Below are 25,223 nucleotides of genomic sequence, written 5' to 3' on the forward strand. Positions count from 1 at the left end.
AATATATCTGTATAGCCGTGTACGACGTGTTATCAATCCATACGCATTTGTCATTATGTACTTACTTTTGTGTAAGCATTTTGTTAACTAAAATTGTTTATCTTCCATGTGTTTGATTTATAGAAAATGTATACATTGGTAAGTACTTACACAACGCATCGCTGCAGTATTATTTCAATCTAATTGTGCTTATAGATGGGACTTGTGCAACATTTTTTGAAGTAAATTATCATAATATATGACTCTCCCCATATAAATAATAAGAGCCATTTATTATCAATATTTGATTTATCTGAGATTTGCATGCTTAGAGAATTTTTAATCCAGTTCTGCGTAAATTATGTAGTCGTCTTACAATATTTAGAGTCGTTTTAATGAAATCAGAAAATATTATAATAGTTAAAAATAATGGAAATAAATCAAAACGATTCGTAAAACAAAATACTAACCGAAGTGTAAGTAATTATTATCAACTATAAATAAACACCTTTTTTTTTTTAAATAACTAGCTGCTCATTAATTATGCAAATCAATACTCTGTATGACATTATCAAAATACCTATTGAACACTTGTATATCAATGTATATTTTATTATATTTCTGACATATTATGCAAAGTTGTAAAATACACAAATTAAAAAAACACGTGGGTTTGAATGCGTAAATATCAAACGCATAAACGATACACGTCTACTTAAGTATATTTACTTAGTAGGTTTCAATAACCTTGAATTCATAAGAAAATATGATATTTTAAATTAAAAACTATATTTCAATAAATTTGTTCATTACCTATAATCTATATAAGTTCACCACATATTATTCAGATTTTCAAAAGCCCAATTTACTTTTCTGACATGTTAAAATTGAATCGCTACAAATTCGTTAGTGATTATAGCTGAAAAGGGTTCATACGAAAACGTTAGTTTGGACTATCTATATTATATTGTATATATTGAGATATTAATTTGTTTTACTTATAGAGGCAAGTTTTCTTTGAAAATTAACCACTCTGGTAAGGGAAAAGGAAATACGTCCTAGGTATAGAAAATTGATCCAAGTCATTTACCTATTATTCATTGTAATTTGTATTCAACTTCAAACTTCAAAGAAATCTCACTATCACATATTTTTTAAGCTTCATCAATAATCTATACCGCCGACCACCGACACTGCCTTTATCCGCGCTATACATACACACACGCGTACTATATATTTATTATTTTGTACCTAATCTATTTTAAATAAAACAAAACGTATACATATATAATAGAAATTAGGTTATACCTAATACAATTGTATTAATGTATAGGTTGTTATATAACAGATTAAGAGAATATATATATTTTTTAAATGCTTAAAATGTAATATTTAATATTAGAAACGTCAAATATTATGTATAATATATATTGATTGCCATTAGGTAGGTACCTACGTGAAAAATAATTGTTTTCAAACTTTTTTTAATATCTTCCACAAAAAGTCCATTTAATTATACCTAATTCTTTAAAATATTGAAATATCTTGAAAATATTTTGGGATTAAAGAATATATTATTATTATACCATGCTAGAAAATGTATCGACTGCACGACTTATTATTACTTCCGAAGGTTTCTAGCCAGGTTTTTATCGGGGATAAACAAAGAAGACGGTCAATCCCGGAGGCTGGCACCATGCATTGTTTTCGATCTTATATTATATATTTTTTTCTCCAATGGTTTTAATCAAACGGTAAAAAACTCACTGCGTATACGGGCAATATTATTCATGATTATTTTTAACGTCGCTTTCAATCAAGGATCGCCTACGCGGCTAACAAACTCGCGAATAAACGCGTCGGGCACAATTGTTATATTATATCAGTAGTGAATCGTAAGTCCGAAACCATGGATCCCATCACCAGACTTAAGAGGGAAGGTAAGCTTATATAATATCTTTCGAGTGTTTGGATATCGTTTGTGGCATTTTTTTAAAATTGTTTAATGTTCTATTTTCGATATTAGACGAGTTTGGTCTAAAATTTTATAATATTTTAAATTGATTAAATTCTAATTAAAATTATTAGAAAAAAAACGTACTATTTATAGCATGTCTTGACGTATTATTATGATGCGTAGACTGTATAATATGAATAAACTGTATAGTTAATATATATATACCTACTTAACAGAGATATTATAGGAAGAACAACTTTTTTTTGTAAAGTGTCGTCACTATAGGTGCGTGATCAATAATATATTGATACTTCATTTATTACTAATTAACGATATTAAGACTAGGAAAGATGACGCTCATTACGTGGAGGCGTTCTTAAATTATTCCACCGATCATTATACAACAGTATAAGAAACATATTATAATAGTTCAATACACATCTCGTATATTATATTATAGGTATTCAATATTCTTTCGTCTTTTTAATTTAATGTTATCGTTACTCTGCAAATTAATTAGCATAATCAAATTAAAATAATGTATTTTGCTCGTGTTCAAAAAGATTGCATATTATGACGTATACGCCACATAGCAATAATGATGATAGAAGAGTAAAATAACTCTTGTTTTTTAGATCAGAATCTTAATAAATCACGATTTTTGAACGAGGTATATCTACTTGTTGACGGTTGGTGGTATTATAACAAAAAAAATTGTATATTTTTTCTCGAAGCCATACACTCTCATCCGTTTATAATACTCGTGAAAACGTTCCGTTTTCGGACATTTAAGATGAACAATAGAAACATTTATTTTTAAAACAGCGATAAAATTCGGCGATACTTACAGTAGTTATTATATTCGTATGTTAGTAAGTATATTTTAAACAATAATATAAATTATAAGTACATTGTGCAACAATGGCGCGTAAACAACGTTCTTTTTTTATTAAAGCTGTCAAATAAAAAAACGTCAACCAATTAAATCGTAAAACGCGTATTTCTTCATAACTGTAATAGAGATTTGTATAATATTGATTTTGTATGAAATTGATTTGAAAATAGGACGTAACGTGTTTTTACACGCGAAGCCTGCAGATGTTAAGTACTTTACGTTTTGCTTTAAGGTGTGGGTTTTAAATATTTGACTTGTGTCACAATGGATGACATCTGCTTTTCGCAATAATTGAAGTGATGGCGAGTCATTTTTCAATGGTGAGAAACGTACATGGGATGATCTTACAGCATTTATTTGTATTTTCTATCCAAAGTGTTTAATGTTTGTCTTATGGTAGTAGATTTATTGTCCCATGAGAGAAAATGTGGTGTTTATGTTTATACTTTATACGCGGTATTTGCATTTAAGTGTGAACCAATCTAGATTGTCTCCAAATAAATTTGTTCGTCCGCATTATTGAAGAAGACTCCTTATACAAATCCATCAACTGATCACTTACGTCTTACGCTCACGTATGTCAATAAAAGAACCTAATCACTTGATATATTTTGTAGAGTTAATGGATAATCGTCGTATTGCGGACAAACAAAAAATTGAAAAATCTGAAATATCCCGGTATCTGTTGTGAGTTTGTGACTTGTGACGTCATGGCTAATTTGTAAGAGGTACTATCGGATGGAGATAAAACAATGTACATATTATTACGTTTCGAAAGACATTTTGAAATATTGGTACTTCCTAGAAGTTTGTTCCTGTTATATGTATAATATTTAAATGCATACAACATTGTGTTGACTTTAAGACAAATCTATATATGTTACAAAGAAATACAGTCATACTAACACAATTAATACTAAATTATAAGTAGTTGTAATCTAAATTTTGTATTTTTGTGTATCAATTAATATTGTACTTATACTCATTATGTTTACATGATCCAGTCATCAGTACATCACAAGATGTAAGAATAACATAATATGTCTATTATAGTTGCTAATAATATCTACCTTCTACACATTCAATGCGTAAGGTAGGAAAATTGAAAAGAAATATGTTATTCAGTTATTGCAAATATTTGTTATTTTTATTTGTTTGATTTAATAATATAATAAAAAAATAAAAAATAACTATACAGGAAATTCCTTCATAGATAGTATTATTACTTAATTTTCTGAGTTATTATTTCTATAATCGTTTACTTATCCGCTTAAATCATTTATATCACAACTCAAATACCTTGAGCTTCAGAGATTTTAAATAATTATTTTGTTGAGTTTGCTTAACTTTCCGAGAATTCCTATTTGTATTCTCAAACGGTCAGAGCTAATGTTATTATCCTTATTCAGGCAATGCATACCACATTGCGTGGTAAATTTATCATCTGCGAATACACTATTGTAAGATAATATAGTTCGAAACTTGTTTTTGTGAGGGTCGTTTATCTAAGTCTCGATAATATAGGTAATGATTAATTTTTTACTTCGAATCGCGCATTTATTGATAGTTATTAATGATAATTATTATTATTATATTTTGTTAATTTACAGTTATAATTAACGTAATTAAGTACCTGTATACAACTATACTGCACGTTTTTATTTAAAATTATTGATTTAAAAACACACAATAAGCTGCAACATTGCATTTTAAAACTAACAAGGAGTTATAAAAAAATTATGTTGCAATTGTTTTTTTTTTCTGTTCGGGTAAACCGGGTGTAACAACATCACACACACACACGTAATGACTAATGAACTCATATTATCGATTTTATGGAGTACCTATACACTTTCATTGCGTTTAATTTGGAAATATTTCATCGGTGACCCATCGAATGCGTCGAAATATTATAATAGAGTATATATTATTAATGACATGGTTTGACGTTTTATGAATATTTTCGTTATTTATTTTAATGAATTATATCGATCTATACAGCAGTCATGGGTGAAATCAAATTGACGAGGTGTATAATATGGTATGGGTACCCGTCAATCCGGGAGAGCGCATCATGACATTTTACGCACATATATTTATAATAAAATATTAATATATATTGTAATTTTGTGTAAATTATACGTCGTCGGACGAAATTTGTTCGTAATGACTTCGCCCCACCTCCGTCTGCAACACGCGTCATTGCCGTCACTACCTACGTTTAATATGTGATTGCCATTTGGGAAAACGTCGATTTCCATCAGCGTAGTCTGACGGAAAACGTCGATTTCCATCAGTGTCCGATGACTGACGGGCGGTCGCGTGCGCGTCGTCCCGCGTCTCGCAAATCGGTGTATTGTCGTACGAATAACATCGTTGTCGGGCCTGGAATGCGGATCGTCGATCCGTACAACAATATAATATTTTAACGACGTCGCTGCGACGCTGCACATGATATTATATTATTATTATAGCGCTGGGTGCCCCCCATTTATTATAATCCTAATAATATAATATAGGTACGGATGAAAAAATAATAATCATCATCTTCGTCGTCTTCGTAGTTCGTTGTCATTAAGTATAATATGTGCGCGACAATAACAAATAACAATAACAACAACCATAATAATAACAATCGTTTATCGCGAGCACACGTGTGTTGAAGCTCATCCGCACAGGTCGTATCTATAGGCATCGGATACGTGTAATATTTTATTATTATAAAGTCTTATGTAACACTCACACATGTTCGACGCATGTACCTACCTATATAATAATAATACGTACCTATGCGTATGATAATATAATATTATTGTTCGTCCTGCGGCCGTCTACTCCGCGATTTTTCATCTCGTCGTAGCCGCCGCCGCCAACATAATATAATAATATTATTATTGTTATTATCATATTTTTTTTCGGGTACCTATCCATTATTCTTATCCTCCGGCTCGTGTACCTCCACTGCAACAAACTCTCTTTGTGAAACGCCGCCGCGGCCTTGACGGCTTGACGACGACGACGGTTCCTCGGCGGTTTGTGCGAAAAACCTCAATGATGTTTTTCCTACAATATATTATAATATCGTCATCGCGTCATGTTGTATACCTAGGTATAAGTACCTAACGTGCGTTTATTATAACAACTACTCTTGAGCAACGTCGTGCTCTGCCAGATCGTCCTCCGATTTTACGCACGTAGGTAATATTATAATGTACACACACGACACACACAGGTGTACACAATAATATTATTATATAGAGTGATTCTATTATCATCGAACGCTATCATATCATTTCAAAAAACATGAATGTTATTGAAAAAAAAATTACATGATTTCTAATCGTTAAAAACGGAATTTTTAATATATATATATACATATATATTTTTAACATTTTTTAAGTTATTTACTTTTTTGAACGACAACATAAAGTTTTAGTTTCATGATCCAAAGGAGAATATTTTTTCAAATATTTCGATACATAAAAATCAAATTTAGAACGATTTGCTTACGAAAAAATCATGAAAACATGCAATTATAATATAATATGCTCTGACCCATAAAATATGCAAAAATAAACAAAGTAAGATTTCGTATTTAAGCTATAAATAAGTCAGAACAAATTTTGACCGAATCAATTTTTTATATGGTATAGCAAAAAAAACATACAAATACATTGAATTCACAGCCCTGTTTATGATTTATAGGTATTTAAAGTTTAAAGAGAGGAGTGGTCCGCGGATACCCGACAAATGCTGGGCTAATCTAAACTTTAAATACTTATAACCTATAACTCATTCAAAATTCGATTTTTATTTTTTATGCACCTGCAATTAATTAATACTCAGAAAATATTCTGCATTCGAAGATGAAATAAAAACTATAGGTTGTAATTCAAAAAAGTGAAAAAATTAAAATATATAGGTAAGGATAAAAAATATTTAAAAAATATTAAAAACGTTGTTTTGGAACTTTTTAAACCATGTTTTCTAAAACATTAAAATACTTTTTGAATAATGAGTGTCTTACGTTAAACGAATAGCCCGGTATATACCTAATATACCTCGTATATAATATGTTAGGCTTATACGATTACGACTATACGCGCGACGTATCTGACGTCTCTTGGAGACGATTCGCGAAAATACCACTATTATACCTCTCCGTGGCCGTCGTCTTTCGAATAATATAATAATATATTATTGTATAATTGCACAACGCTGAGCGACCGCGATGTTGACACACGACAATAATTAGATATATAGGTACTCGCACATATTATATAATTATTATAATATTATGACGTACCTATAATAGGTACACATCACGTTGCAGTGTATTTTCGCACACTCAGTTCTATACTCGTATAATACGTCACATATTATACTTAATAATAATATATACGATGATAACGATGATATCTCTCTGCGGCAATAATCGTATTGCATCGTAAAGGCATTACCTTTATAGCCGAGACCTGCAGCAGCTATATAGTTGCAGTGTGCGTTTTATTAATAAAAATTTTAAAAAAACTGCGCTGTTATCTGTGACAGCGACTTGACGGATTTACCGCGCTTAGAGTCGTTATTTTCGCGGTAGACTAGAAATAAAAATCGTGGTTTTAAAATATTTACCCATTTTTTGTTTTTTTTTTTATTACGGTCGTATTTTTTGTTCTTCAAACGCGACGAGATATTATAAGTCATCTCGAGTGTATGCACATCATGTATACTCTTAGTTCTTACAATATGTATACGTTTGTATACCTTAGTCTGCATATATACACACACTGCAGCGTATATATAGTAGGTACCAGCTATAGTATATTATCATATATATGTCATGCATAATAAATTATAATATATACTCGATTTCATAACACGGATGACATGAAACAATCGTCGCGATGAATGTTTTACAAATCTTTATAGTCGCGTACACAGTGCCCCGTAGCTTTAGGTATTTGTTTTTTTTTTGTCGTCTGATGGGGGGAGGCAAAATAAATTAAAACTTTTTTGCCTATTGTGCATTAGTAAAAAATTCTAGGTAAAAAAAAAAACACGCCACTGCAGCCACCTACAGTAAAAATATTTTAATGAACATAATTAGTAATTACATAAAGGTATACACAGAAAAATAATATCTATGCGCATAATAGGTACTTAAAAAAAAATATGTATGTTTTACAGTATACAATAAATTATAGAGTTTAAAACAGGGGTAGGCAAATCTGTGTACTCACCATATACAATTTGAGAGGGCAACTGATATAGAAATACGTCATATAATATTTATATAATATGCGGAAACCGGTTTTAGTCCGGGTTGATATACGCTCATTATTAGTCATTATAGATCGATCAATTTAATTAATATACCTATAAACCAAAGTTCTATTATTTTCCACAAGAATACCATTTTTTTTTCACGATAAAGTGATTACTAAATTATGTACACTAAATAGTAATAATTATTCAACATATAATATGAAATATATTCTAAATTTCTAGTGATTTAAACCAATTGATATTATCTTGTGTCGATAATGTAAATAATATGTAATACAACTTTTATACATGCTTGGAATAATAATATAATGTAGGAAGTCGCAGAAAAATCGTATATATACATATTACCACTTAGTCTTCGTGAGTTTATTTTACGTTTTTAGTCTATTCAGTTTTTCATCGAGACAATTCTTCAATTGTAAATGAATATATATAGGTAGTCATTGAAATGTGACATCTTACAAATACATTTATAATTCTTGCTAAAATTTCAGGGACAATTTTTTCTATATAATATTATATTCATTCATTTAAATATAAATGGATATCGTTTCTTAGATGCTAACATATGATTTCATTTTAATGTCAAAAATGCCTTGAACGTAGTGCCAAACTATAAATCACTGACCTACTTAATTATTTGTAATTATTAATTTATTTAAAACATAATACTTTTGTTGTTCGTTGTCGTTAAAATATGAAGTGAAAAAACTATTTTCATTCAACCTCATACGTCCACCTGATTTTTTATTATTTTTATCAAGTTCTTAGTTCACAATCTTGTAGGCGGATTATCGAGGTGTTTTAAAAAATACGATTCTAATTGAGTATTGGTAGCTCAAGGAAAATGACTATGTTCGCATTTTATTTATTTTATTATATATATGTATAAGACTATATACTATAATTTATATAGGCTAAAAAGACTATAATAGTAAATATATAGACTGAAAAAAGGTTAGGTGATTGAAAAAGACTGTAATAAATATTTTATGAATGTTTGTAGGTATCTATTAAAAATAATACAATTTTTATAAAATATGGAATATACGAATTTACAAAATGTTTGTGTGTATATTATTAATCATTATCAATCTATATTGATTTATATTGAATATAATATAATAAAAAAAACAACTAAAACATTTAATCGATTAAAAATGATATGTTGAAATTTTTAATTAATCGATTTTTATAAATTATACTTATATTGCATTAATAATATTACTATAGTTTTAAAGTCAAATATTTATACTATAAGAAAATTATTTTATTTTACCCTAAGTTTATAACGATCAGTATATTTTCTAAATACTATATCGCATATAGGGTTGGATTGCGAAACACAATAAAGCGCTGTTAAAATATTACAAGGACATAGCGTAACTGCGTGTCTTTTGTCTGACAATTAATCAAATTGAAATTAATTAAACAGTTCTCATGTCCCATCTTTCTTGGCTTTTTGATGACAGTTAAAATCATATCCTTCGTGTAATCTTAATAGATCAATATTTAATTATCGAAGTATTTGTTTTATTTAAGTTTTAATGTACTTTTCTAACTTGTTATAAATTCAAAAATCAAAACAATAGATTTGATTGTATGCCTGCTAATTTAATTAAAAATACTAATTATCCGAATAACATTATAGGATACTTCAATATTCACCTTGTTGTTTTAAAACGAAAATACCTTCTTTATATAGGTAATAATAATATTTGTTTGTCCTTGCAGAATTATCCACCCACGATCCTAAAATTAAGACAAGTAGTATAACAGCTAACAGTCACCGAATGCGAAGATATGATAACCTTATCTACTTATCTCCCACAGAGATATAATACTGTTTACGAGATTGAAGATAGTGAATACTAAATATAATTTCAAATTTCAAACCCATGTATATTTTTTATCTTTAATTGAAAATGCTTCTAGTAATAGTAATAATAATATAAATCAATTTGAAACAAATTTAAACAAAACTTTAATCATTCTTGTAATAATAAATAGTCATTATAGAACTTTCAAATAATTTTCAAAGATGAAATATATAAATTATAATTATATACCAGTGTGTAAAAGTTAATGTTTATTATTAATATTTCACTAGTTTAGACTCTTAGTAATTATCATAAGATATTTAGATTATTCCTTTCAAACTCATTAAAATCGAACTCGAAACTTTCAGAATATAGTTCGCGTGATTGGTTTTTACTTTTTTATATTTGAAAAATGACTATGTAAGTTACTAAGTTCTACAACATGTCTACATATAATTTTCAATAGCTTGCTGCCATTTTCGGTTTTCTCTTATTCTCAAACACTAATAGTTCATTAAAACAATTGATAGTACATTAACCATTTAGTAAAATATGGTTAATTAGCTAATATGGAGACATTTTTGTAACACTGTATTAAGTATTTAATTAGTTATTATTATCATATTTTTTTTTTTTTTGAATAGTACTTATTCTTAGGCGTATATTTATTTGCCTTCACGCAATCAAATTATTATAAAGTAACCACTCATAAACAATTTTATTAGCATTTTTTAAGAGGCGATATTTTCCAAAACAAGATTATTATGATGTATTCTAGTTTTGACACGCATTTTTAATGCTCCGAAATATAGTACATATGTTTATCTATATAAATTGATATCGTAAAAATTAACATTTTCTGGAATTATAAAACGCTAATAAAATCGTCCGATCGTCGAAATAACCAACTATGAATTGCAATAGTATACGAGCATTTAAGACTCTAGTTTCATAATACAGCGAGACCAATTAAACCACGTAAATTATAGGTATGACATTAATTTTTCGAGTCCTTGAGAAAAGAATTAACATTTTATAAGACGATGTACGCATCATTTGTATAAAACTGTGTTGTACACGGTTAGTCAAAACTTCCTGAACAATAAAAATTGTTATCAAAAATCGTCTTCCTTATTATTATGAAAAAATGTCTACTTTAATATAATATTACGTACTTATACAGGTTCACAAATATAACAAGTAATTTATGACATTTCCTAATTGCAAAATTATTGAAGAAGTAAAACCTTAGAATAAATGTTGAACATCATGTTCTGTGGTTTTTGAAATATCTAAATATAGTTGAGGGTATACGACTATCTTTGTTTATTCTTGATATTTTTAATTTCGCCACAAATCATGGACATTTTAATAAAGCCTTAACCTAGAGAACTCAATTAATCAATATGACGTCAGTTTTTACAAATTGAAATGATTTGCATTTTTTTTCTCTCCGGCGCAGAATAAAACATATTCACTGCATACAAAAGGAGATCCACCTCGATACACGAGCTTTATTGTAATCTACAAATATAACAATACGAAAAAAAACTAATTATATACCAATGGTGTTCGTTGTTAAAAAAAAAACCTTTTTTTAAAAAAAAAAATGTATTTTCATGCCGAGCGCATTTCAGAACTATAATAATAATATAATAAATGAATGTTTGTTGTGGAGAAAAAAATTCAGATTAATATCACATCAATGCTAATGTAAAAATTGCATTGACAGCGCATTGTTTTATGCACACATATTATAATAATATATACCTATGATACATATACACGCATGATACGCTGTATATATGTGTTTAACGAGTAAATGAGTTATTTTAATTTATTTATAACGTGTATAATACTCGTAAACATTATATAAGAATTATTATTATTTTTTTATTTTTTTGAATGATTATTACAAATATCGAAGGTCAAGTCGTAGGTGCAATTAAAGTATACTTATTCGTATTATAATATATAATATGAGTATATTTTATTGATACAACACCATCGTACCTACGTGAATAATAAAACACCATCATAGTTTTAATATGATTATTTATGTAATACGAATACCTAATGACGAATAAACTCAAAATTAGATGAATTCAACGTAGGTATATGAGAATAAGAGTATAGGTATTGTTAATTAATTGATTGTTTATATATTTTATGACTAGGTATACCGTGCAATCAACGTAAAAAACATCATAAAATTGGCATTCCTGATGCATACCAAGTGTTCAAATTTAAAAAAAAAATTTAAAAACAATAAACATGCATACATAATTTCTCGGATAATCTCGCATCATGTAGTCAACTCGGAAATTAATGATCGACAAATGATTTATATTTTATCGTCATACGCCAATAATACCTATCATCAACAACTTTATTATTTGACAATAATGAATAAATTATAGTGTTAAAATAATTATATTTCAAACATAGTACCAGTAACTGATTTAAATGATATTTTTTTAAACTCTGATTTTTTTTACTCACACAACCTATAAAATAATTCATACTATAAGTGTTGTGCAAAGAAGTGTCGGGTTGATTGTGGGTGGGTGCCAAGAGTCCTTCCATTTAAAGGCACTTAAAATATGATATGAAACAAAATAAAACTGTCATTGGCTGCAGAGTCCAACATTATTGTGTTCAGTGCGGAATTTAGTAAGGCATTAAACAATTCAATTTTACATTTTATATTAATGGAGTGTAATTTTATTTTACTTATATATAGTGGTTAGTGCGGCATGAAATTTAAACTTTTAACTGCCGGCTATGCGTATAGGTAGCGTGTACAATTTTTCTTTCGGTTTGTAGTGTTTTATCTTCTCTCTCTCTAGTTTTTTTTTATTCAGAAAATCAGAAAATGTAGTGATGTTGTTAAAGGATTTATAGAATATAATTGTTAATGGCTTAACAATCTTAAACTAAACAGCTTAGAAAAATCAATGGACATTTAACTCATATATAGACCTCCTTTTCTTGGTGGTTACACAATGTACAATTATATAGAAAAGATGCATTTTATAAATAGGGGCAAAAATGTTATCCATTAAAAATAGTTTAAAATAATTGCTGTGTTAATCCTTGTCGATAATATTTAAACACGTTATTTTATATTTAACAGTTCGTAAAGCTTTCTTTCAGCGTGGGTTTATTATAATAAATTTAGTGTTCATAATTAGTAATTAGCTACTAAATAGGTACTAATCACTATAAAAATATACATATTAGTTCGACGGCCGTCACCTCCACAGTTCATTTAATATTTAAATCGTTGTCCGTATAATAATATATTATTGTGTAAAGTGTTACTTTTTTTATCTTTTGTTGATAATATGAAATATACAAGCACTATAAGGTGTTAATTATATTATTTATTTTATAAATACTAAGATTATTATTATTATTATCATCATCACATTTGTGTGGATGGATACAATAATAGCAGTTATCGTAACGATAATATCACATATTATACAATAATATAATATTAAGTAAAACATTATTATTTTCGCCATTGCACATGTATAATATAATACATAATATTATACATTATTCAGAAACAGCGAGGTCGAGCGAAAGGTTGCTCCGATGCGGTTTATTATACGAATGCGAACCTTTTAACAACGATACATTATCCATGTGCATCATCATCATTATGTTAAACGGTCTTAACAAAATGCTTGTTACGAGACACTTGGTGGACGTCTAATTTTAAATGCTAAATTAGCGTTTAATAAACAAATAATTAGTAAAGCACACGAAAAGCATTAATTGATTGCGCGGTATAATTTTATACGAAATTGAATATACTTAAGATATATCAATGCCAAAAAAACAAAACAATTAACATACGCGACATAATATTATAATAATAGGTATGCCTACGTTATATTGATATTAAATCATCGTTAGGTGTATATAATATAATAAGGATGAGTGAATTTTCGTGGCAGTCGAACGCCCGCGTAAGCAGTAAGTACCATAATGTGTACCTTATATGTGCTCAGGAGATAGGTATAAAGTGCGTAGTTTATAAAAATGGAAATTATATTATTATTATGTATTGTCGTACATTCGTCAACGTCCGCTGCAGTGCCTCTATACACGGCGGGGTATAGAAAATTAGAATATAAAACGCTAAGCGTTCGGACTTACACGTTCATAATATATTTGGTTTTTGCAAACACAATTATTCACCGAACGGCCGAACTTTGACGTGCCTATATTACTTATTAGTTATTAGTGTCCGTCCAACGTTCGGCGCGTTATCAACTTAATAATATTATAATATACAGTAAAGTTAATGTATATAGTATAATATTTTGTCGTTTTTATGTTTCAGTTATGTCCAGTGATGCGAACAGTCTGAACGATATATATCAGGGGTTCATTAACAGCAGCGCAAGTGAGTTCATCCTTAAAATATTATATCATTATTCATTACTATATCTATCATAATTTATTTTCGGACATCCTGTCCGCCTCTATTGCAGTGTTAGCCAGTGTAAGATTTACGGGGAGGGGGTACAGAGGTACTGGAACCACCCCCGGACACCGACATAAATATTTATTTTGTATTATGTTCAGCGTATCTGCGTATATACACTAGTGACTAGCATATAGGGTTGTTAATTTATACCTATTTCAAATCTAAAAAGTTTTAAATAATTTTTCAACAATTAAATACATTTATAAAAATAATAGGTACCTTTTAAATATAATTCATTATTTTTCAGGACCCCCACCCACAGATAAATGTCGAAAATCCTCCGTTGCTGTTGGCACATAACAGACTATACAGCCTATATATGCCAGCTAATATAATTTTAAATACTTTTATAAAATAAATTGTGATATCATCGTAATATTGGCCACCCGCAAGTTACATAATACCGCGGTTATAGTGTAGACCTTATAATTATTTGTGTGTGGCTAACGTTCAATTATTATTTCCCCCGAGTGAGTGTGTGTACTACGTATAAATTTATCGCGGTAATTGTATATGCACATTGAACACTAATACCAGATTCGGTACGCACATATTGTAATATTATTTTACATATAGGTATGTATATAGGTAAAAATAGAATATTATAATATGCGTTTTAGGACTTCGGGACTTCGGTGCGATTGCCGCGGTAAAATTTAAACCGTCGATCGGCAAACAATTTTTCAATTCGTAAACAATTCAAACTTTGCCATTGAAATGGCCAATGGTGTTTGCACAAAGATCTGCCGCGACAAAGCCCCATTCGCGATTCGTGGTGCAGTTCACGAGCATTTTAATATATAGAAAACTAATAATAATGATTATTACCTGTCGCAATTATTACTATATTATACGAGTTGCGAAAATATGACTGCTAATAATAATAAAAATAATTGATACCCACACGCAGAACCACTATATGCTCGCGGTATACCAACAACTCAGGGTTTTCAGGTACTCGTCGTAATAGAATATTATAATATCTTTTTAGGACTTCGGAACTTCGGTGCGATTGCCGCGGTAAAGTTTAAACCGTCGATCGGCAACATTTTTCAAATCATTAACAATTCAAACTGTGTCGGTGAAATGGCCACCATGTTTGCACAAAGATGTGCCAGCCCCCTTCGCGATTCGTGGTACAGTTCGCGCACATGTCTATTATGATAGATAGATACCTAATAATAATTATTATTACCGGTCGCAATTATTACTATATAATACGAGTTGCGAAAATATGACTGCTAATAATAATAACAATAATTGATACCCACACGCAGAACCACTATAAACTCGCGGTACCTACAACTCGGGGTTTTCATTTCGTAATGGACGGTACGGGTGCGTTGTTCGTAATAACATAATATTATTATTATAACTGGCTTCTAGTCGGTGGCGTGTACATGGATATTATATTAATATGATATTTTGTACGGCAAAACTGTAGCCCGTTATTACAAAAATTAAACCGCGCTCACGTTGTAATAATATCATGCCTAATATATAATATTATTATTGTGTACGTCGTTACGGCGGACATATTATACATAATATACGTTTTGCACTTTGGCGAAATTAACGTAATTTGGAACAGAGTTTTGCGAGCGTCACTGCAGCTGCAGTCGAGGAGCGGACTGTCTACGAAGGAACCTATAATATTATAACATTATTTCACACAGGGGCAGTGTATATTATTATTTAGGACTGGGTGGCGTGACGAGAGAAAAATTATTAATCCCGGCCATGGATTTTATTTAAGGGGCAACAGTTAGGCAATTTCTAAACTAGGTGTAGATTAGAGTATTAGACCTCCGCGTAAACGATTATTACAACTCGAGCTGGAATGCTGACACTCGTACGAACATGCCCCATGTCAATAACAATTCACTTTACGAATTTTATACGGCTATACCAAATTATTATTTTGATAAAATTAAAGTTAGGTTTCAATTTTTAACTTTAAAAATAAGATTTCCGTTCGGTTGAAAATCTATAGATCGTACTGAACACTCCGTTTTTAATTTAATTACGAATAATATAATAGTAAAATTATGATTTGATAAAATCCATGTTTTCGAGTTTTCAATTACAGTGCAAAATTAAATAATATGTATATGATTAAATATTTTCAAAGTGTTCCGTACAATCTATATAGACGTTTACCGATAAATTCAGATCTTTTTTTCCCGAATTAAAGTCAAACAACGTAAACTAACTTTAATTTTGACGAAACACTAGGTCTTTAAAATTAAAATTCGCGGTAGATTTTTTTTTAAACACTCGGCGGCCGTCGGCTTTTCGATTTCGTCTTTTGCGAAAATTCAGCATGTTTTTCGTGGAGAGCTCTTTGATCTCCGAAGAGTTGTTAATAATAACTTATTATAATAGGTCCCCCGGCCGTCCTTCGAGTTTCCTTTTAAAGTATTTAAAAATTGTAACCGAATGTGCGTGTGCTCGACGGTTTTAAAATCGGAAACGACCATTGATCGTGTTTACCGCGGTATTTACTATAACGACCCTTTGAAACAACCGTCTCGTCTGCAATAACCGATAATATTAAATAAATTACATTATTGAAGGCGATTGGTATAATATATTTTTTGTGGCACGCTTCAAATGTATTATGCAATCCTCACGGATAGGCAACACAAACGACATCCGCACGTGCATTTAAACTATCGATGTTTTAACGAGGCTGACACACACTGTATTACGCGTCTTGTAATAATATTATTATTACGATATTATAATATTTTGTTTGTAAACACGTGACCGATATTAGTGATCGCCCGCCCCAACGATTTCAGAAGGGGGGGAGGACTGCAACAATACCTACACCAAAATGTTCGTATTGCACTTGGGTTCAAAAAAAGGCAATGTTTAAACTACACTCGATCAAATCATTAACTACATATTTTAACAACATTAACTATTCATTTTAGCTGACAATTGGCACGTATGTGTGTCGACTGTCAATCGATTTAATAACACAACTACGTTATTTCCCAATTAGTACGTAACTAATTTAGAAATATATTTAAATACATATTTTTATGCTATTGTTTTTAACTCGTTTTCATGTTATTGTCTATTAACTTAAAAGTAATAACTATATTTTTATATTATTATTTTTAAATAAATTGTAGCTATATTAAAATAACATATAAAAACAATAATCTTTAGATATTAAAAATACATAATATTATTATTCTTTAAGCCATCGACTGATATTCGTTAATAAATAGGTTTTGTGTAATGATCAGAACGAGTGCATTTTCATTTTTCTGTCCAGGGTGCAATTTCGATCTTACCCTATTTCAGTCACATAATCACTCACGGGTGTTACGATAATATTATTATATGTGTTTGAATCGGACGCATGTTTGTAGGATGGTTTGCTCCTGTAGGTTCTCGCGGCCAACCAAAATATTCCAATAACAATAATTTTATATTATGCAGTGGCATATCGAGAAACTTGATGACCATAGGGCTTCTAGGAGGTGGAGGCCCCATTAAACATAAAAATTAAATTATTTAATAATGGTGTTACAGAAAGGGTCTGACGCTAGAAGCTAGTAAAAAAAAATTATAATAATTGTAATAATATTGCAATTTTACTGTAAGTACTTGTAAATGTATTGAAAACAATAGCATCATAAACTTAAAAATGATCTTGTCCAGCCTTCGTCCGAAAAAATTCATTTCTAAATCTAAATGTCACGATAAAAAGCCCCCCCCCCCCATAACATAGACATGTGCGTCGGAGACTCCGGCCTAGATACGCCGCTGATTATAACAATGAGGTCCTGCAGAGATGTATGGTGCACGAGTAGTATACTAGACTAGTATGTAATGGGTATCCGCTAATGTTCGGGTCATTTGTGTAATACACGCTAATTACTCGTACGCCACATATTATATAGGTGTGTGACAATAATAACGACGTTGCGTAATAAAATTTCATAAACGAGTTAAACGACTGCCGTTGCACTAAGTACCATTATATATATATTACATATTAGTATATTACATATATATATATATATATATATATTAAACAAGCGGAAGATCCACCGAAAACATTGTAATGATTGCGCAATGTCACACGCCGTGGTCCCGACGGATAACGACGATGGGTAAATCATTAGTGGCTCACGGGTTGTGTTTGTTAATAATATCACGACGTACATAATATCATGAGCATTAAAAAGCAATAATATAATATTTTTATCCTTTGTTCGCAAGACGACATGCGCGTGATTTTATAACATCTCGGTTTAATTTTCTTTGTTTACATTGTAAACTTTACAACCAGAGGAATACAATATAATGCAGCCGCTAAAAAGAATTATATACTGCACGTGCAGGACGACACCGCTATCGTAAATTAATATTATATTGCACCGAGGAGTAGGTATGTTAAATGTTTTATACCTTATGTTCGTTCAGCGTCATTGGTATAAAGTACCATGTGCCATTGGGATCCCAGATATTTTAAAAATACGGGACGTTTTAAATCATGCTTATATACTTGCAGTAATTTACATGGATTTTAAGGGTCTGAAAAATGGATGGAGGTGAGGGCGTAGTCCCTCAAAATTCAAAGGTTATAATTCCACTGTATAAACGTTTATTCTTACTTTTTAAATAGGTACTTAACAGTTTTTCTGTATCTAAAAAAATATTGAAATATTGGATATTAGGACCTATATAATATATTGACAATTAATATATTACAAAATGAAATATGAAATATTTCTTATATACAAATTCTTAGTTAACATTAGGTAATTAAAATTAAATTTTACCTCCATCATGGGACATTCGTTTTTCCTCTATTTAAAATAAATACAATATTCAATACCTACTTGAAACAAATATAATAAACAAATAATAAGAGAAAAGTGATTTAGATATTATTATTATCATCTTTTAAAATTTAAATGTTAAAACTCTAAATGATAAGAAAAATTAAACTTTTGAAATAATTTTTAAATACAGGAAGGATGACCCTTATTATAAAAAATGTTATTTTGGACCTTTTGTCGGAATCGGGACGCTGCAAATACATACGAGACAATCCTATGAATGACTTACAACTTACTTATAATTTTCTTCTTAGGATATCCAAACTGACAGTAAAGACTTTAAAACTGTGAATACGAGTTTTTCAAAAGAATAATATTTATTTCTAATATACCTGTGTATATTATAAAGATAGTGATATTTTCCGGAGGTTAATAAAGGTCTAGTATTGCTCGCCAGAAGGCATTTAGCGAAAATTATTTTTGTTTTTAATTTATATTATGGTCATATTATCGAGTTATGTTTCATAATATTTTTCTAGTAAGAAGCAAGAAGTTATTATTATATTTCTCAATTCTTACTATTTTGAATTTTCTACTATATTATTATTATTAAGAAAAAGTACGATGCTGATTGTTTTCCCCCTCGATCTTTAAATTTAACTAATATACGTACAATTTCTATTATTTTTGTAATTATTTTTTTTTTTTTACTCGCCATAGCTTTAAGTACGATGTAATTGTGCGCGTTTCTAAGAAATAATAATGGTGTTTGATTATTATTGTTGTATGTCTGTAGTTATTGCCTCATTATTATTTGATTTTTTTTGTTTTTGTCATCGCGTATAGTTTGCCCGTTATAATATCACAGAGCTGCTATATTATCCTATTCTTCTAAATAATATGTCGCTATCTGTATAATTTATAAAGGACTTGACCCGTTAAACGCGACATAAATAAATAAATAAATAATCGTACGTCAACCCCACCGAGATAAAACGAGTTTTCATAACTCCGTAATTACTATTTTGCAGATCGATCTGCGACGGGAACGCATTTTAAACGCGCTCAGCACTTTTATGATAACCGATCGACGAGTGTACACACACTACACATTTAATGGCAGAATAATATAATATTGTACCTAAGTACATACACCAAAGTTCATTACACCACGACTGACGCTCGCCGTAAAACAACACAATATTTATAATTAATAATATATTAACCTTGGGTCGATGTTATATTGTAGAAAAATTCGCTCTCGTTCGAATCAATTATGGATTATTCCCAGTAGAAAGCGAAAATGTATAGTACCTACCTAGGTACATATAGGTATACTCCTCGAAAATAGCCAATCTCTGTACCAGCACGTCATTATACTTTTATGATATGTACGCGTTTCTCCGCGAAATATAACCACATAACAAATCACATGTCTAAAAGCCAATTTCCTTTTGCAGCCATGACGCGATCGAGCTTCAGAGTCTCGTTTCTCGCAGAAAGTCTGCACAAACCAAATCAATCCTTTGCCCTTTTGAAAACACACTAGCCAATATATTTTTTTAGCTATAGTAAAAAAAAACCATACGGTTCAGACGGATTTGTTTGTTTGTAGAAATATGCTTTTCATTCATTATATACAGCACGAGCACTATATAATGGGTATTAATAAGAAACAAAATCAAAATATTATGTTCTTTTGACATTATCTCTCTTTGGTCTTTTGAATTTATGTATAGGTACCTTCTTATACTCGATGATTGTTTTGTATGCATAATGGATATATTTTTCTAGACCTATTTTCATATAATACAATGACTGCCGAACTGCATAAAACGTTTAGGTACCTAATAGAAAAGTTTCTAAGCACAAAACTATTAATATTATAATAGTTGTCATCCATGATTATGAATGTAGGTATTATTATATTCATTACTAAACAATTAAATATTTTTGGATAATAACATCATATTATTATCCATTAATTATTACGTATAATAACACCATGAACAACACTATTTACTGTACACTATACCTACTGTTAAGTCGTTAAGACTCAATCAATGAAATTTGGTTAATTTATTAATCGCAAATCGCAAATAATATTTTCAATAGTTATATTTGTACTAACGATCTGATCATTCATATATTTATATCTGTGTTACGTCTATGATCGATGAACTTAATATTATACTTTTCATGAATGGAAAGTGTAAATGTGTATCACATGTGTATCACAGTCTATGAACTGCAATTTAAATAGCTAAGTATTAGAAAACGTCGATAATCTGCCGATAAGATATATTTTTAAATATTTAAACGATAGTTATTATGAGTAAATTTTACTATTTACAAAACGGTGTAAATGAAGGTGTGAAATAATTATCAATCGATAAAAAGAGATCGAAACAAAAAGTTATAATAATAGCGAATATTAAATTGTTACGTACCCAGTACCCACTAATCACTGTTATCAATCATAATTGATCAATCATTGGGATTGAATAACATTTTTGTTTTTATATTGAACTATTACGGTGAGATGATTACCTATTATGATAACAGCACTAGCATGTTATATGATATAACTACAAGGTAGCATAATATTTTATATAACTTAATAATTCACGTCTATTCTATTCTATAAAGGGTATTCTATAATTGATTTTTTAAATGAATTTAATAATTTAATTGTTAATTTTTTATTTTGTCCTAACTCATGTGTAGGTAACTTTTTTTAAAATAGCACGAGAAAATTAACGTATGTGCAACATGGTTAAAAAATAATATAAGACGGCTAGTTGCAATGCACTACTACAAGGTCATCCCTATATATAGATATCCTGTGAAAGTTCGTATACAATATAGTTAGGTAAGTATATATTGCAATAAAAAAAAAAAAACCGGGTAAGTTTCACGCATTTAAGTCTCTGTTCGTACATACTTACAATGGTACAACTCAAATTAAATAATTTAAACAATAAACTGATTGTGTTGTCGAGACGTCCTGCTATAATATATAGCATCCGACGACGTTTCGTCGAGTCTTCTCCGATTTAAATGCAAGAAATATAAGATTGCTATTTATAAAACTGTTTTTTATTTTTCCATAGCGTCTGAAGCTTAGAACAAAAATATGTTAATTACCAGTTTAACACCCATGACATTTATAAGTTAAAACTTCCGTAACCGAAAAGTGTCACGCGCACTTAACATTTGGACGCCGCGCTACGTCATGCGTGCGTAGTCGTATACAGAACGTTTCTAAATCGAAAATGTCGAATTTTTATAAAACATAATAACGATTTATAAGACGTACAATCATCGAAACACGCAGAATAATGCAGGTTACTTTAATCTAAATACGAATACAAAATTGGTCACGCACAACCATGGTATAGGTACGCGTGCATTATGCAGCTCGTGTTGGACAAAGAAAATGATGGTGTCTGAATGTCTGAAATTCAATCGTATGTGATAAATGTTTTTTTTTTCATCGTATGCGCCTATGTATAATTTAAAATATTTTTTTACTAAGCAATAATCGCAAGGTCTTTGATTAACAATATATCATAATATTAGTTATTACTTATTAGGTAGGTACCTATATTTGATAATATAATGTAATGTTTGATAGATATTGCGTTGATTATGATGTATAGATTATCCATTTAAAACACGGTGATTAAAAGGGCCGTGTGAACAACAAATACAACGAGTCAATATCACGTTTTTGTACAGTACCGGAAAATTGTGTTTAAACTTCGATTTATTCGAAAATAGCTTTTAAAAACTATCCGATTGTATATTTAACGCTGCACAAAGGCACTCGAATGCCCTTTACAACACCGATAATAATATATAATACTATGTTATGCGTTTCTGTATATGTATATATAGGCATAAGGTAGTGTAAACTTCAATCGTGCAGGGGTGTGAATGGGGCGGGCTTGGCCCCTCCCCCTAGAAAAGGCATTTCAATAATTTATGTACAGACGCTGCCGCGGACGAGGATCGTTTTACCGTCTCGAGAAGTCGTTTAAAAATTTAAAAACCCATACCTACTTTTTACGCATTTGATCACTCTGTACACAAATGTGTGCAGTTTTAAATTTTAATATATGGCAGGGCACCACAATAATATGCATTTGAGCCTGCTTATACGCCTGTGAAACGAAACGACTGAATACCTTGAACCAGACCCCGCGGACGAGGATCGTTTTACCGACTCGAAAAGCCGTTTAAAAATTTGAAAACCCATACCTAACTTTTACGCATTCGATCGCGCTGTATATAAATGTGTGTTTTAACTTTTTTAATATATGGCAGGGCACCACAATAATATATGCATCTGGTGACTGCAGATCCTGATTACACGCCCGTGAAACGAAACGGTTGAATACCTTGAACGTGTACGTCGACGCGTTATAATAAATTTCATTTTTCTATATTTAAAAAGTCGCGCGGGCTACCCAAAGCGGTCCGCCAACTTCTCGTTTCGGTACCTGTCCAACACTGTATAATGAACGGTTGTTTACTTCACAGTTTTATTTTTTTATTTTTATAATATTTTCGTCTTGACGACTGCGTCGGCTCCTGCAACCGCTGCACCTTGCAGGTGTCGTTTTTAATAATCTAACGGATAGAACGTATCAGGGCCGGACTTAGCGAGTATCCTATACTGACCGAGTGGGCAGGGTCCTACGCAATTTTGTAATGATAATTTTACGGTAAATAGAGAAAAACGTTTTTGATTTAAACTATTACACAAAATATAATATAATATAGATCTTATTTTTTTAAATTCAAAATTAGAATTTCGTTAAAAAATCAATAGGTAGTCATAGGTTATTAGGTGTATTATTGTAAATTTTAATACTTGTATAATACCAATGCGTTCAAATAAATGAGCGGTGTTCTAGACAGACATGTATTTGTGCCGTTGTCAGTGAAAATAAAACCTAAAATAGTTTCACCCTAAATAACTCTATTCATTACTTAACATTATTATTTTTATCATTAACTTAAACCCCACACTCACACTAATGTTTATAGGCGATTTCTTTTTTTATAGCGCTGTCTCCAGTGCCGAGTTAAGAGATTATAATAATTTACTATTAAGAAAATCTAACAAGTAGCAAATGGTTTTTTAATAAAAAAATGCACTGTCCCGTTTATTTATTACCCTATTGTTAGGAGCGAGTTGCAGATGAATGGGTTCGAAAGGAAAAAGGCGATCGGTTTGCGTGCTGCCATCTGGCGGACAGCAAACGAAGAGCAAACGTCGAACATACGAACCACCGACGCATCAACAGATGGCGTTGTCGGTATGTGTCTGGGCACCGAATACAAATCCGATGCGTCAGTATCGCAATTTAAAAAAACAATATTATTATATTATTATAAATAAATTTAATTGCAATGCACCACCGACGACGACACGTGCCGCGAAAAAAGAACGTTAAAAATATTCGCGGTCGAGTGCGACTTCTAATTATTATTATGAAAATTCAACCTTCGGCCAACGCCGTTAACGACTCTAAATTATTGTTATTACCTATTGCTATTGCTATTTGTTGTTATTACCATTACTGTATTATTATATTATTATATGGTTTAATATCGAAAACTATTATGTTAAATGCGCTTTGCGAACGAATTTCGGCAATTAAGGTATAGCCGAATAGGTATTACAATAATGAAATATTGATTAGAATAATATTGCATACGATTGCCATCGTGAATCAAACACAGACGGAAACGATACAACGAAATATATTTGGCGATGGCAAAGAAACTAATAGATATGATATTTACTATACCTACGATGAGCGGAAAATTTATAATATTAGATGTTTTTGGCAGTAGCCTATTTACGGGGTGGGGGTGTATGGGGTCCTGTCCCCCCTCACTTTTGACCCCAAAATACCTATCTAAACATCTAATATGTATATAAATATATTCTATAGTGGATGTG

The 25,223-nt window shown here is 30.3% G+C and overlaps 1 protein-coding gene across 3 annotated transcripts in view; it reads left to right on the forward strand.

The window, feature by feature from the left end:
- LOC100575429 overlaps positions 1 to 25,223 on the forward strand; it is a 134,763-nt gene that overhangs the window by 55,262 nt on the left and 54,278 nt on the right. For 2 of the 3 annotated variants that reach the window (XM_003243801.3, XM_008183838.3), the window contains one exon: positions 14,295 to 14,357. In XM_003243801.3, coding sequence (XP_003243849.1) covers positions 14,295 to 14,357 — 63 coding nt within the window. Of the gene's footprint in view, positions 1 to 1,570; positions 1,920 to 14,294; positions 14,358 to 25,223 lie in introns of those variants that run through there. The other variant, XM_029490725.1, reaches the window with a different exon arrangement.

Source organism: Acyrthosiphon pisum, chromosome A2 (genome assembly GCF_005508785.2).
Source record: "Acyrthosiphon pisum isolate AL4f chromosome A2, pea_aphid_22Mar2018_4r6ur, whole genome shotgun sequence".
NCBI classification, from domain to species: Eukaryota; Metazoa; Arthropoda; class Insecta; order Hemiptera; family Aphididae; genus Acyrthosiphon; species Acyrthosiphon pisum.